Source organism: Papio anubis, chromosome 17, assembly GCF_008728515.1.
Source record: "Papio anubis isolate 15944 chromosome 17, Panubis1.0, whole genome shotgun sequence".
Classification (NCBI taxonomy): Eukaryota; Metazoa; Chordata; class Mammalia; order Primates; family Cercopithecidae; genus Papio; species Papio anubis.
In genome coordinates, this window is record NC_044992.1 from 14789077 (window position 1) to 14804325 (window position 15249).

General features: G+C 44.0%; 1 protein-coding gene and 1 non-coding gene across 3 annotated transcripts in view; one reads left to right on the plus strand and one right to left on the minus strand.

Annotated features, from left to right (window-relative positions):
- Positions 1 to 218: 218 nt before the first annotated feature.
- Positions 219 to 15249, minus strand: part of TEKT3 (tektin 3) — a 38569-nt gene continuing 23538 nt past the window's right edge. For both annotated transcript variants that reach the window (XM_021928747.2, XM_003912376.5), the window contains 4 exons: positions 10536 to 10679; positions 8679 to 8901; positions 5087 to 5241; positions 219 to 555 (listed from right to left, as the gene is read on the minus strand). In XM_021928747.2, the coding sequence (XP_021784439.2) occupies positions 339 to 555; positions 5087 to 5241; positions 8679 to 8901; positions 10536 to 10679 (739 nt within the window). In that variant the 3' untranslated portion in view covers positions 219 to 338. The remainder of the gene's footprint in view (positions 556 to 5086; positions 5242 to 8678; positions 8902 to 10535; positions 10680 to 15249) is intronic.
- Positions 7763 to 7865, plus strand: LOC116271197. Its single transcript, XR_004179620.1, has one exon. It is a non-coding gene; the product is annotated as a U6 spliceosomal RNA (small nuclear RNA).

Here is a 15249-nt window from a genome sequence, read left to right on the forward strand (position 1 = left end):
CTTCATGATTCCTGACTGCCTCCGAGAGAATACAGTCCTCCTTTCCAGTCCATTCGGATTACACACACAATGACAAGAATCACACCAGTTATCATTTTTACCTTCTCTACTAGCTTGATTATATTTCTTCATATCCTTCCCGTAACCCAGACGCCTAGTAAATAGTAGAAAATTAAGGTTTGGATTCGAACAAAAGGCTTTCTGAGACAGGACGTTGGTACATTTCCATCAGCATAATCCTTTAATAAGTGACTATATTAGCACTCGGTTCAAATGCTGAGACAGTGCTCTGGCTCAGCCTTACCTTAGGGGTATCAAAACCACACCCGGTGGGCTCCCTAGCAGAAGCCGACCAGCCGGAGGGTGTTGGGGTAGCTCTTGCGCATGCTCATGCATTTTTCCTGGTCGATGTACAGGGAATTGGCTTTGACAGCCAGGTCATGCTCGAGGGTGGCTTTGGTGTGGACCAGCGACTGCAGGGTGTCCTCTGCATCCCTCAGGCGCTGCTGCAGGGTCTGGATGGTGTCGTCAACCTCGTGTACCTCGTTAACAAGGCTGCAGCATAAGGGAATCAGCATGGTTAGGTTAGCAGAGGTCACACTTCTGTAGCTTACGCAACTCCAAGTACATCACATTGTAACCAGTGATGCAAAGCTCACGTTTTCTTTACTTTAGGATATATTTATCAGCAAATGAGGGGTGCATGAAATTAATAAAATATAAAGAAATATAAAGAGAATGGTGACAATGAGCCAATGGGAATGTAGATGTCCCAGGAGACAGAAAAGGATTTCATAATTATAGAAAAATATCCAGACCATTTTAAAATCATTATTCTAAGGCAATTCTATAGTTTCACAGAAATTCACAACTGGAAAACAAAGTTAGAGAGGTCTCCAAGCCCAACTTTCTTGTTTTACAGACTAGGAAATAGAGGCCGGGGGGTTCATATGCTGCCCTCTCCTCGACACAGGGCCCACATGTGTTTGTAAGCTGTACCTGGTTATCCAGAAAGCTAAGAAGGAAATACAGAGCTTCAGTGGCCAGAATAAGAAACTGGGTCCCATTCCTGGCCCTGTTCCGCTCTCAGCGCCTTGAGACAGAAGAGTAGAAGCAGAGACCCGGGAAGACCCATCTCATCATCTGCAGACACATCCTGGAATATGCTTGCAATTTCTCGGACATCAAGTCCTTCACTCTTGCTGTCCCCCAAGCTCAGAATGCTCTTAACCCATTCTTCATCCCGCTAATTTATCCCCTCCTCAAATCCTAGGTGAACTAACACTTCTTCCGGAAGTCCCTCCCTTAACCCGGAAACCATCTGCTGCCCTGTGTCATGACCTCCAAGAGGACCAAGCCTTTTACGGCACTCAGGGTCTTGTGATTGTCTGCTTGCAGCATCTGCTGGCCTTGCCCAAGGCTGCGTCCACAGCCCCTCCTGCAAAAATACAGGTGTGCAAAAATTACTTATTGGGTGAAGACCAACTTTCATGCCCTCGGTGAAACGGAGGACGTCTTAGGAGGTAGGGAATTGCCCAAAGGTCTGAATCCATGGGATCTACTAAGAAAAAGACCCAGACCCAAGGCAATAAAAAGGAAGGAAAGGCAGGACGGAGCCTGGAGCATTCGCTTCCAAGCCACTTGTAGGTGGCCTAAGAAGAGGAAGGCTCTGGGAAAGGCCCCCACGCGTGCTCATTGAAGCAACAACAGGCCATGGGAACATATCCACGCTGTGCAACGCCTTTCCTCTTACAAGCTCTACTGTCTTCTGCTTTCCAGTGGGGAGAGGAAGAATTAAAGCTTAAGTGCCAAAGTTTGGTTTTGTCTGGGGACAGTAAATACTAAATCTGAGAACTCATCGGAAAGCAAATTTCTTGTTATTGTTTAGGTCGAATTGAATTAAAAAAGAAAGGCTTTTTAAAGATCCCAGGGTATAAAACATCACTAGCAAAGAAACAGATCTTCGGCAAGGCTGCTGCAGCTGGCTGGTAATGGGATTTTTGGTAGTGGATTGTTTACAATCACAGGGGGCCTGCCTCTTGCCTCCCACCCTCCCTGGCTTCAACAGGAACCCTGAATCCCAACATAGGAAACAGAGTAGGATGATATATGAGTCTTTACTCCTTTCAGCCAAATACGAGCCTAGTGGAAATTTTATCTGGGAGGGAAGGTTTGAAAATATACATGTCAAAACATTAATGCTAAAATAATAATAATAATAATAATTCAAGAGACGTAGAACGTAGGCAGCTAGAGTATTTGTTTTCACACTGCTGCATGGACACAGCTAGAGAATAACACGCTTCCACTTCCCTCAGCGTTAATTAGAAATATATTGTTCATCATCTTCAAGGCCCTATTTCACTCCCAGTTTCCTTGTTCTTGGCTGATTGCAGAGTTGTTCTGCTGGAGTCACTCTTTCTCTTTCTTCTTTTTTTTTTTTTTTTTTTTTTTTTTTGGAATTACAGAAACCACAAAACGTCTTGCATTCAAATACAAATAAAGCTACCACAGTTTATATATATATATGTTAAAACTAATATATATAAATATATGTGTGGATGGATAGATTATTTAAGTAGAGCAGAGCCTGGTCTGTCTGACCTGCCACCAAAAATGCCAAGAATGTTTAGAATCACTTTTGAAATAACTCGTTTAGACCATTTTTAAATAAAAGTAAAAGTCTTGAAATGAAAACAGCAATTTTTCTCAGTCCCCACTCCCCTGAGTTTATGATCTTTAGTTTTTCTAAATCTAGACCGCCAAAGGGCTGCTTTCAGAATGACCCATTTAAGAAGGAAAGTAATCCCCTCCCCCAGTAATAATCCTAAAGATTTTTGGCAAAGATATTTTAACAAGAAAACTTGACGGAAACAAAAGTAGGTTTTGTTCAAAAGTCAGTGAAGGAGCAGAGGAAATAGACATACTGTGAAGTCGGCAGGAAGTGAAAGAAAAGCAAATTCTGTATAGCCAGGAAAAGGGAAAAAAAAAAAAAGAGCAAAAATCATTCAGCTCCTGAGGAGAAGCTGTGAATGCCTCATTGTTTGATAATTCTAAAGTCCTCTTAGACCACTACCCAAAACCCATTCTAAAAGCAACCCTGTGTTTGTCTAACGGCAGTATAAACAATTTATTTGTTCCCATCTCCACTTTTGATGACTCTGCAGAGATTTTTGGAGAATGAAACATCAGCTCAGCTTCTCCTAATAACATTTACATAAAGTCAAAACTGGTGATCTAATCCTAATAGGCCAAGTGGGTGTGCACTCACTGCTGGGTTCTTCTAAAGCAGAGAGGTGCCTCCAGCTGGCTGTCTAGGGGCCCATCTAGTCTCTGGAGTGGAGAGCTGCTTATCCTGAATAAGGAGCTGTGCATGAAGAGGGGCTCTATGGAACCCACTTTGAAAAATATGCAGCCTGAGTGACCTCCTCTGTGGCTATGGCCTAGATAACAGCTCCACCAGAAGAAATGCAGCTCATCCTGGAAATGAAGATCATGTGCGTACAACCTAAAGCAGGCTTCATGGCACTCAACACAGACAACATGCGTGCTACATATGTAAGGTGTTTTGTCATAACGATCTCCTCTGTGACCCCCAGTTTCATCCTCTGTGTGATAGAGAGATGAGGATGCAGCCTTTACTTTGCCAACTCTTCTCAAATGAGATCAGATACCTGACAGGGGAGTGGTAAAAGCATTACACGACGTAAAAGACAGGAGAAGGAGAGGCAAATGGCTTGGTGGAATAGAACTCTGGGGTGAGACAGGCAAAGATTCAAACTGCAGCTCTCTCTTACCACTAAATGTGGCCTGGGCCAAGCCACTCGCCCACTCCTGCCTCAGTTTCCTCACTTGTAATATGAAGGTAATGAATGAGATAGTATAAAGTGCTTAGGGCAGTGCTCAGCATAGAGTCAGATTAAGAGATGGTAGCAGCTATTATTATCATTGCATTGATTATCGCCATCATTGTCTTTATTATTATTATTATCATCGATGTTGGCCTCACAAGATCCCCCTTCCTTCCATTTCAGGAAATCCACTGTCTCAAACCACCACTTATTTCTTTATTTTATCCTTAGGATCTATCCTTCAAGATGAGAGAATTTTATCGTGGAAGCAGAGCGAGTGGCATCTCCCCCACTGCACCAGAAAGGTTTCTGGAGTTCACGCACTGCCACGTGGCTCCTCCAGTTGCTATCAGGTTGATTTACTTCTGCACGGAGCATTTTAAGGCCTAAGAACAGCAATGATGAAATCCAGACAGAAAAGGCAGACTCACAGGTATTGGGAAATTGGAAATGAAGCCAGATTGTGGCCAGGGTGGGGAGGGAATCTTGGCCAGTTCCTTACAAGTCCATCCCAAAATGAATCTTCAAAGTGAAAATAATAATAAAACTCATGTAGTGTTTGGTAGATAAAACTGTGGGGTCAGATTCCTCCTGCTGTGTATATATAGGAGCTGTGCTCGATGAAGACCAGCTGGCTTTGATTGCTACTGAGAATGAAACACATTGAAGTAAACTTAAATGAGACCCTCAGTCACAAAGACAGCACATGAGTAGATAGGGGTCAGTGGAATTGGCACTGAAAGTCCCTTTTCTGTCAGGTCCCCCATGCTGAGAACTACACAGAAAGTCACAAACTGCTGCTTATAAGACAGGAGTTCTAGAAGCTCCGAAGACTCCAAGGACGTGCAAAAGAACCCAAACACCACGCTGCCTCCCTGAATGAGTTAAATGCTTAATAGCACTTTTTTTGTGTGTAGTGTTGATGTCCCTTCCTTTTTTAAGGAGTTGTGGTAAAATATACATCACATAAAACTTTAACCAATCTTAAGTGTACAGATCAGTGGCATTAACACATTCACACTGTTGGTGCAACCGTCACCGCCATCCATTTGCAGGACTGTTTCATCATCCCACACTGAAACTCTTCCCCATTCAACATCTCCCCATTGCTACCATTCTCACAGAAGGCTCCTACACGATGTGTATGGATAGAGAGCAGCTTTCTAGAGAGCCCAGCGCCACAGTCAGTCTGGTGGCCCTCCGAGCGAGCCCCGAGCCATCCCCTCCCACCTTACCGTAGCTGAGCCATGTCTCGGCACAACTCAATGTTCGGCCGCCTTGTGCGCTCGTCCAGTCTGGTCTGAGCCACCTTCAGGAAGGCAGTCTTGTCCTTGATGGCCTTCTTGATGGATTCTATGGTCATTTCAGTCTGGAAAATCTCCTGCAGGGTCTGTGACAAAGAGAAGCAACTGCCTGAAGCTTTGGTGCGGTCCCTTCAACAACCCGCCTCCCACCTCTTGCCTGTCCACTCCATGCCCAGCACCTGCCTCGACCTCGCTGATGAGGAGGTCGCTTCACCAAGACCATCTGTCCGTCCCAGCCCTGCCCCAGGGAACCCACGTGTCTCACTGGAGCTGGCATGCACCTGCTCTGGAGAGTGGGCGGTGCCTCTCTCCCCAACCCCAGGCTCAGTGACCTCATTTTGGTAGCTGGAAATCAGCCAAGGTGGGAGTATTTCAACCACAGAAATTGGCAAATACTACAAATCAAGGGCTCCCTGCATGCCACCCCCAATGGCCGTTGTTAATTACTGACCAGCACATATCTGTGTTCTGGTAAAAGTGAGGCTTTGAGTGGCCCTGATCTCCCTCCTCACATCCATATGTCCATGCGTCTCTTCCCACTTTCTCTTCCTGCCAACTTGAGCATTGCCTTCCTCCTCACAGAGGATTTCCCTTGCAGCGAATCAGGCTTAAGCTTCAGGGTACCTTACTTACAACAGAGGAATACTGGCAGTTTTGTATTCCTGATTTTGTATTCGTTTTCTCTTAAAGAGGCCACTCCCCCAAACTGCGTAAACATGGCTCCCTCCTTGGTTCCCCCTCCTCTTTCTCTGTAAAGAGAGTCCCTGTCCTATGCTCTGAAAAGCCTCCCTTCTCCTCACATCTCTGCACTCCCGTAACTCTACATCCTCCCCATTACTGTCCCTCTTTCTGGGTTCCCTTCCATGGCCTGGAGATACAACCAAGAATCATCTTTTTTTTTTTTTTGAAACCCTATGTTTTTACCACCACTCTCCCAACTGAGTCCTCTGCCAGCTGTATTCAACCACGGCTGTGCCCACTCCCTTCACTTCCCACCCACCCAGTCTCCCGGTGGCCCCTGGATTCTGTCTCTGGCCCTAGTTGCTGTCATGAAACTTCAGTTTCAAAGCCGACATCGAGACCTCTCTGAAACCTCCCTCTCCTTGAGACCCTCATCTTGTTTTCTCTGGCCAAGTGTTGTTCCAACTCCCTCCTTTCCAACTACTCCTCATTCCCTTCCAGTGCAAGGCTTTGTCCTTGGGTGATGTCTGTGCAATATCCTTTCTACACTACAGAGACCTCATGCAATCACAGATTTAGCACTTGTGTAATCCAGGCACTCTTCAATCTGTCACTTGAGCTTTGATCTCTCTCCCAAGATAAAAATCATTTCCCTGTTTCTGTCACTAAGGCCTTCTTCAGATACTATGTGCTCCATGAAACCATCCTGATCTCTTGCCAGTGGAAACAACTGCTCCTTCTTGTAAATTGTGTTCACATTTCATCTGTGTTTCCAAGTTCTTTCTGCACCTTTCTAATGCAACTTCTTGTTTTCTATGTGCATGTCTCGTCTCTTGACATGAGACATATGTACATCCCTGAGTGCCTAGCACAATACCTTGAGTGTACCTGTTAAGGCTGAATAGTGCCTCTTCCCCCAAAATTCCTATGTTGAAGTACGAATCCCCAGTGCCCTGGAAGATGACCATATTTGGAGACAGTGTCTTTGTGGAGGTGATGAAGTTAAATGAGGTGGTTAGGGTGGCCCTAATCCAATACGACTTTGGTGTCTTTATAAGCAGAGGAAATTTGGACGCAGACACACACAGAGGGAAGATGATGTGGAGACGCAGGGAGAAAGTGGCCATCTATAAGCTGATGAGAGAGGCCTCAGAGAACATCAATCCTGCCCCGCACCTTGATCTCAAACTTCCAGCCTCCGTTAATTAATTTTCTCTCTCTCCAGTGAGAAAATTAATTTCTACTGTTTAAGCCACACAGTCTGTGGTACTTTGAGTTAGGGCAGCCCTGGCAAACTAACATAACAGTAAATAAAAATTTGTTAAAGAAGGAACTCTGTGACACCGGCCTTCTAAAAAGGCCTTTAGAATGTCTTCTTACAATTCGTAGCGTCTGACCCCATTAACCTTCTCATCAATGTCTTCTACAAACTGTCTTCAACCTACTTTTCCACGTTTCTCTCCCAGGACACAAACCATCTACACCAGCCACACACCAGTCTCTTGACAGACCTCAACTCATCCTCTGATTTGCTGTCTCCAAGGCTTTCTTCAAGATGTGGTCCCACCTGGAATGTTCACTTCTCCCTCCAAATCCCAAAAACACTTTTGTATTTGTTATTTGATAATCACAATTTGTAATATTCTATTCTATTCATATTGTTTATGAGCTTTTCATATGCAAGTATTTCTTCTCTGTAATGTAAACTTCCTAAGAACAAAAACTACATTTGATGCTTCCCTCCACCTTTCACAGCATGGAGCACACTGTCTGGCTCAATTAATATTTGTTGCCTAAAGCAGGCACCACGAGAAGGAAAGGTAAATCGTTGCAGCCTGAGAAAATGGGGTTCCCTCAACTGGGTAAAACCATCGTAGGCAACATAGCTCATGCTTGAAGGTTCTTAAAAATAAGAAACAACATTGCTTGCTTCAGCAGCATGTATACTAAAATTGGAACAATACAGAGAAGGTTGGCATGGCCCCTGAGCAAGGATGACATGCAAATTCATGAAACGTTCCCTATTTTTTTTTTACTATAGGTAACATCAATACATTATATCGTTTCAAATAGTTAGAGGAAGGATATTGCATGTTTCCAACCCAAAGAAATGATCAGTGTTTGAGAGGATGGATATGCTCGCTCGTTACCCTGACCTGATCACCATACATTAAATGTATCAAAACATCACTGCCCATCCATGAATATGTACAATTATTTTTTGTCAATTTTTTTAAAAAGACACAACAAACTATATTCAGCATAATCCGCAAAAAACAGTAAGAGCTCCAAGACTGATATTAAGGAAAGAAAGAGCTCCTCGTTTATCTTGAAACATACAAATTCTGCTGTACTCCTTCTTTTTATGGTCATTGTAAAACTCTTATGCTTAGAGCACTTAAAATTTTTCAATATCAGAAACACTTTGAACTACCTAACAGTTCCCTGTATTTGGTTTTGTATTACAGAAAAGGGGTCTGAAATAATTTAACAGAAGATATTTCTGCCATATGTTCTAATAATAAATTCACTTCCTAGTTATATACAGTGATTCATTAAACTTTAATAATAATATTTTTGTTTCTATTAAAGACTAAGAACCTTTCATTACATAGTGCCTTCTTTGTGTTCCAAATACCAGTGGATTCCAATTTCATTTTGACACCTGGCTACCTGGCTGAAATAAATGGCATGCTTTGTGCTGTTTTAAATTTTTCTTGCTCTGTGTGGCCAAGCTGTCACATGCCTATGGTGCCTCTCTGGGAGTGGTGAGAGATTTGTGGTCCCAGAGCACACCACTCTGTCCAGGTCAGCTAAGAGGTACCACTGGTGGTTGATTTACCTTTGCTAGGTGCATCTGAATCTTATTCTTAGCATCTGCAGTCTCAGCAATGCGATTGGTGAAACACAAGTTCACTTTATTGAATTGATTCCACATCTCATTGGCAGTCACAACCAAGAGGTTTTCAATGTCGTCTCTTAGCTTAGCGGAAGCTGCCCGTTCACTCTGGGAGCGGAGAATATTGTCATCTGTAAATTTGGCCCAGGACTCGGGCACTGAGACACTGAAAAAGAGAAGCAGGAGCAGACAACCCTGAGAGTGATGAATCAGCCTACAGGATCGCTAGGCAACCATGTATCCTGTGAGAGAGAAACCCCAGGTCGCTGATCCTAGCTTCATTATATAAATATCAGAGTGAGGCTTATTTTAAACTTTTCTTAATTCTTTCTTATTTTACTGCTAATCCGTTTTCTATATATCTAAAGCATAAGCTGGTTCTTCTGCCAGTTTCGGGGGCAAGAGGATTAATGAATGATGTGAATGTGTAGGTTCATTACAAATGTGTCACACATCACATCGATAAGCATATGACAAAATATTCAACCTCAAGGGTAATCAAAGAAGCTTTAAAGAAAACAGCCTACTAAGGAAATATTAGCACGAGTAGAGAGAACGATCATTAGCAAGGCTGGAGAGCATATTTAGAAAAAGTTTCTCTGGTATCCTACAGATGAGAATGTTAAATTAGTACAACCTTCCTGGAGGGTAAAAAGGCAACACAAACCAAGAGACTGTCATTCAAATGTGGAAAGCCCAGAAATTCCACTTCTAGAAATGTATTATAAGGAAACAATGTATCCAAGGATGTATGTGTGAGGACATTCATTTCAGCCATATTTATGCTGATCCCTGAAAAATGAGAAACAATCTAAATGCTCAGAAGTTGAAACCAAAAAGGTTGATTGTGGTACATTCAAAAAAGTAATCCATATACCAGGCAAATTCATGTTAAAGTAGAACATTTATTTTACAAACAATGTTACTGAAAAATCAGACAGGCTATATTTCAACTTTCAACTGGGTGCATTGTATGGTACGTGAATTTCACCTCAATCAAGTTAAAATTTTTAAGGGAGTGGCTGGAAAAGACCATGGATCCTGCCCAAAATTGCATCCAGGGGCCTGGCAAAGAAACCAATGATGGGGTAAGTGGAGCAAGCTGTGGTAGGAAAGGCATCGAACTATTTTCAGCCTGTATCCCACAGCATCCAGGGCATGCTATACAATGGCAACGTGTGGCCTGTCTGTGTTTCTCTCTCTCTCTCTTTTTTTTTTTTTTTTTTTTTTTTTATTTTTGAGACAGAGTCTCCTTCTGTCACCCAGGCTGGAGTGCAGTGGCACAATCTCGGCTCACTGCAACCTCTCCTCCCAGGTTCAAGCGATTCTCCTGCCTCAGCCTCCTGAGTAGCTGGGATTACAGGCGCCCACCACCACGCCTGGCTAACTTTTGTATTTTTAGTAGAGACAGGGTTTCACCATGTTGGTCAGGCTGGTCTCCAACTCCTGACCTCAATTGATCCTCCCGCCTCAGCCTCCCAAAATGCAGGAATTACAGGTGTGCGCCACCGTGCCCAGCCTTGTCTGTGGTTTTCTAGGACTTCTGCATCAGGTAGGGTTATTTTCATAGTTAGAAAATATAAACAACAAATATTCCTTTACAAAAGAATTCAGGATGTGATTATCAAGGTCTGACCACAGAACGTGCTTGCTTCCTGGAGACTTGTCAAAAGCTGGGTGTGTTTCTCACCTTCAGATATCTTACCACGCTTTCCGTTTTAACCTGTAAGCTGTGTCCTTTTGAAAGGAGAAAGAGTTAAATGACATCAAAATCACAGCAGTGGCGTGTGCCTGACTTACGTTGCATCAACCCTCTCCACTCCGCGGAAGTAGCCGACACCGTCTGACGTGTTGCGCAGGTGGTGGCATTTGTCATCAATCCGGTAAGCTGTCTGTTTGTCACTCAGGTCCTTCTCCAGCTCATGCTGGGACGCTCTGTCGGCTCTGCAACACAGAGTCAGGAAGTGGAGCTTCACACTCAGGTGGCAATGTCCTGCAAGGACACATGAGTGCCCTTCCATATTAGGACCTCTCTCACTATTGCTCTCGCCATCTCTCCCTCTTCACACAATGTTCAATTTCTCAGTCAAAACGAGCACTCTTTGGATCTGGCCATACATCTACGTCACTGCGACCCTAACTCCCACCATGTCTACACTTCTCCTTTCATAGGGTGGGATGGAAGTGGAGAGAGCAGGTGAAGATAAACAGGGGTCCAGGATCTGCAGCCCCAGCTGGGGCCCATCTTCCTAACACACACACAGTCTTCCAGACAGGACACAGGTTCAAAATAATCTGTCCACATCTGTGCCTTCCATTCCTTCCTTTTCCTTTTCCTTTTTCTCTTCTACATCTCGGCTCCCTTTTTCTCTGTTATTTGAATATAAACCCCCAAGAAATCATGAGGCCTTTATAGCCAAGCCTCCTGCCATTCATTGGTAACCTTGGTTTGTGGTCATGCTGCGGCTCAGAAGTTTGCCAGGAGATAAAAACCAAGAGTCAAAATTAACCTCTAGGACAGGAGTGAGAGAGGACTTCAACAGAGATCAGGAATTGATGGTCCCCCCAGGCTCACACACTCCAGCAGCCACCCTGCTGGAAGGAAGAGGCCTCGGTGAGCTCTGAGATGCATGGTCTTGCCTGCACTGCCAGGCAGACGGGGGACCCACAGCTTATTACCAAAGACAGACCCCGGGGGCAGGCATGGGTGACAGGTGAGCCACATGGAATACTTCATTCGACAAATAATTATTGAGTGCCTCCTATATGGCAGACACCATTCTGCGAGCCTGGGATGCATCAGTGGACAACACCAACATCGCTTCTCTAAGGAGCCGACATGCTTCTGGGAGGAGACAGCACATTCAGTGAATGGGCAATTTGTGTGGTTTGAAGAACAATGCTAAAAAAGCAAAGCAGGAAAAAAGAGACCAGGACTGTGGTTATTATTTTAAAGAGGATGGCCAGAATAGGTCTCACCAGGTGACAGTGAGCAAAGACATAAAAAAGGGGGAATCAGATCATGCAGGGCCCTAATGGACATGGGAATGAGTCAGGTTTTCCTTCGAGTAAAATTAGAGGCCATTGACTTACAATTTAAAAGGACCTCATTCTGATGCTGGGCTGAGAACAGACTGCCGGGGGCAGGAAGACCATTAGGGGGCCACTGCAGTTACTCAGGTGAGAGATGAAGGTAGCTTGGACCAAGAGGATGAAAGTGAAGGAAGCAAGAAGAAGTATTCAGATTCTGGATATGGTTTGAAGATAGAACCAAGAGAATCTCCTATTAAATTGAACATTAGTGAGGAAAAAAACAACTTGAATAATGGAATTCCATCAACTAACAGGGGGGTTGGCTGGGGAGGGAGAAGCTAGGTGAGAAGATGGAAGTTCAGTTGACATAGTAAACTTGAGTGTTCACTGAACATCTACCTGGGAGACATGAAGGAGGTTGCTGGAATTTGAAAAAAGAATTTGAAATAGACGTCTAGGCTAGAGATAAAAAGTGGAGAGCCACTGGCAGATAACTAGTATTTGAAAAAGTAGGATAGCTGAATGAGCTTGGGAATTTCTCTGTTTTCTCAGCATCTAAAAACGGTTTTGGTAGAGCAAAGCCATTCACTCAGTAAAGGCTGCATTGAAAGGAATGAGTCAATTCTAGCTGCAGGTTCCCCTCAACTTAGCCTGTACTTTCAAGCAAATCACTTGACCTCCCAAAGCTGTTTTTCTTATTTGTAAAGTGGAAATGAGAGTAGCAGCATGCAAATGATCTGCACTTTGTGAATTCTAAGACAGTATACAAGCGCGGAGGATGAAAAATGAAAAAGCTCCCTTCCCTTGCTACTTCTGTGCTGAGGCTCTTGCCTTAGGTGATCATGTTGAAATTCTAGGACTAGAAGGCCTTTCTCCTTTGGTCTGGGACCAAGATGTCCCACAAGCTTCCTGTCTTAAGCTGAGACCCTGTTAGGGAAGGGACTGAAATGTTCATGAAGCATCTGTTGTTACAGTTCACCTCTTGGGAGCTGGGGCTTGGGAAGGTGGAATAGAGACTTTACAGCCTTTTACTCCCCATCACCTCAAGTGAAAATCCCTGCTCGTGCACACTCCCAGGTCTTGGCTGGAACAGTGGTTGAAAACATATGCTTGAGAGTGTGGAAGGATGAACAGTGGGACTCAATGGAGGGGAGGGAGGAGGGTGGGATGTTGGAAAGTTTCTTGGTGGTTACAATGTGCATTGCTCCAGTCATAGATGCTCTGAAGGTCCCGATTTCACCACAGTGCAATATATCGATGAAGCAAAACTGCACTTGTACCCCATGAATATATACACATTTTTAACAAAATTAAAATGTTAACAAAAGCCATAGGCTTCAGCATCAGACAGCCCCGGTTCAAACATCTTTGCTACTTGCTAAACCTGACCAGAGGCAAGTTATGAACTAATGGTAATAATACCCGTCTTTCCAGGCTGTTGGGTAGATAATTAGGTGCCTAGCAGATGCTAAGTGCTCAGTAAGCATTAGGTCTCATAATATTGTAACATGGGTGATTTTTATGACTTTAGAACTGAGGCTGCCTGGATGCCCTCTGATCTGGCCTCAGAGTCTGCTTGGGCAGGCATTTAAGGCAGCGTCCCATCAACACGTCTTACAGCCCAAGATGAGAAGACCTTGGCTGCCCTGTGAGTGCCTAATGAGATTCTATTTTAAGCTGAGATCCAAGCTGAGGGTTTCATTGCTCCTTCTGAAACAAGTGTAGTTGATAAACTCTCTTCTAGTCACCTGCCCTGGACAGAGCACAGTGGCCCCCCACAAATCCTGGAGAAGCCATCCCAGGAAGTGAGGTAGGCATTTTACCCACTGTGTATTAAAGGAAAGCCAAGTTCTTTAAAGGATCAATAACGAAGATTCCAAACAGGTACATACACACAGAACTTTCTGCAAAGGTCTGCAATACAGCCAGTATTGAGGCGATTTGTAACAGGGATTTATATCAGATGAGGCTGTTCCATGGTAGAACATTCTAGGCCAAGAACGCAAAAGATGGGCAGCAAATTTTAGACTACGAAATAAAATGTGAATTAGGAACTAGAATCAATGCTTCGAACCACTCTTAAACATGTTTCTAAAATTCCTGGGGAGCAGAAACCATATGCAGTCATCCTCAACTACTTTTTTGCTTATCCTCACCAATATCCAAATTAAAAAACCCTTCCAGTCACCGCTCAAGAGAATTTCAGCATACAAACCTCGCCAACCTTCGTGGTGTTGATCCCGACGCACAGGGTGGGCAAATGAAATGGGCAGCACGGATGCTTTTATAACACACATAACCACCTCTCTCCTATTGGGTGGCATATTCGACACTACTTCCTTCTGTGGCCATAAGCAAATGGCACTGATCTTTCTACTTAATGTTAACCAACAGTCTCAGCCAATACTTTTCCTATGCTGACAGCTGTGATCATTGCCTGAGACCTTCTTTATTATTATTCTTACCCCTTCTCACTCCTCATCCCACTCCCAACCATAAATATTAAGTACCTACTATCGCCAAGAAAGGAGAGCCCATCCCCTGGAGGAATGTGTATTCTAGTGAGGAATAGGATGGGTTAACAATTACAATGCTGTGGGATGCAGGGAGCATTGCAAGCGTGTGATCATTGCAGAGGCCGGATCTTTTTTTTTTTTTTTTTTTTTTTTTTTTTTGAGACGGAGTCTCCGCTCTGGCCCAGGGCGCTGGAGGCGCAGTGGCCTTGATCTCGGCTCACTGCAAGCTCCGCCCTCCTGGGTTCCATACATTCTCCTGCCTCAGTCTCGGTAGCTGGGACTACGAAGCCGCCACCTAGCCCGGCTAGATTTTTGTATTTTTTAGTAGAGATGGGGTTTCATTGTGTTATGGGATGGTCTCAATCTCTGACCTGCGTGATCCAGCCCACCTTGGCCTCGAGTGCTGGGATTACAGGTGTGAGCCACAGCCGGTCACAGGAACCCGGATCTTTAAGGAGGTATGGAAAATAAACATTCAAGTATTACTTTTTCAAATGTTAAAGCTGAACAACTCTAAGTCATCTCTTATATAAAAAAATGCCAGTCTTTTGAGCTAAAAGAAATCTTAGTTACACTCAAGTGAAGGCAGAAATCCTTCTGCATCTCAGAATTATTTATTTAAATAAAAAATTAAAGCAAGTACTCCATGTGCTTATTTTTTTTAAAAGTATTTTTTTGAGACCGAGTCTCTCTCTGTTGCCCAGGCTGGAGTGCAGTAGCACAATCAGAGCCCATCACTGCAGCCTCAAGGCCTCAAAATCTTGGGCGTAAGCAATCCTCCCACTTCAACCTCCTAAGTAGCTAGGACCACAGGCACCCACCACCATGCCTGGCTAATTTTTAATTTTTAACTGTAGAGATGAGGTCTCGTTATATTGCCCAGGCTGGCTTGAACTCCTGGGCTCAAGCGATTTTCCTGCCTTAATTTCCCAAAGTGTCTATTTGTATTATTTTTAAAAATGTTT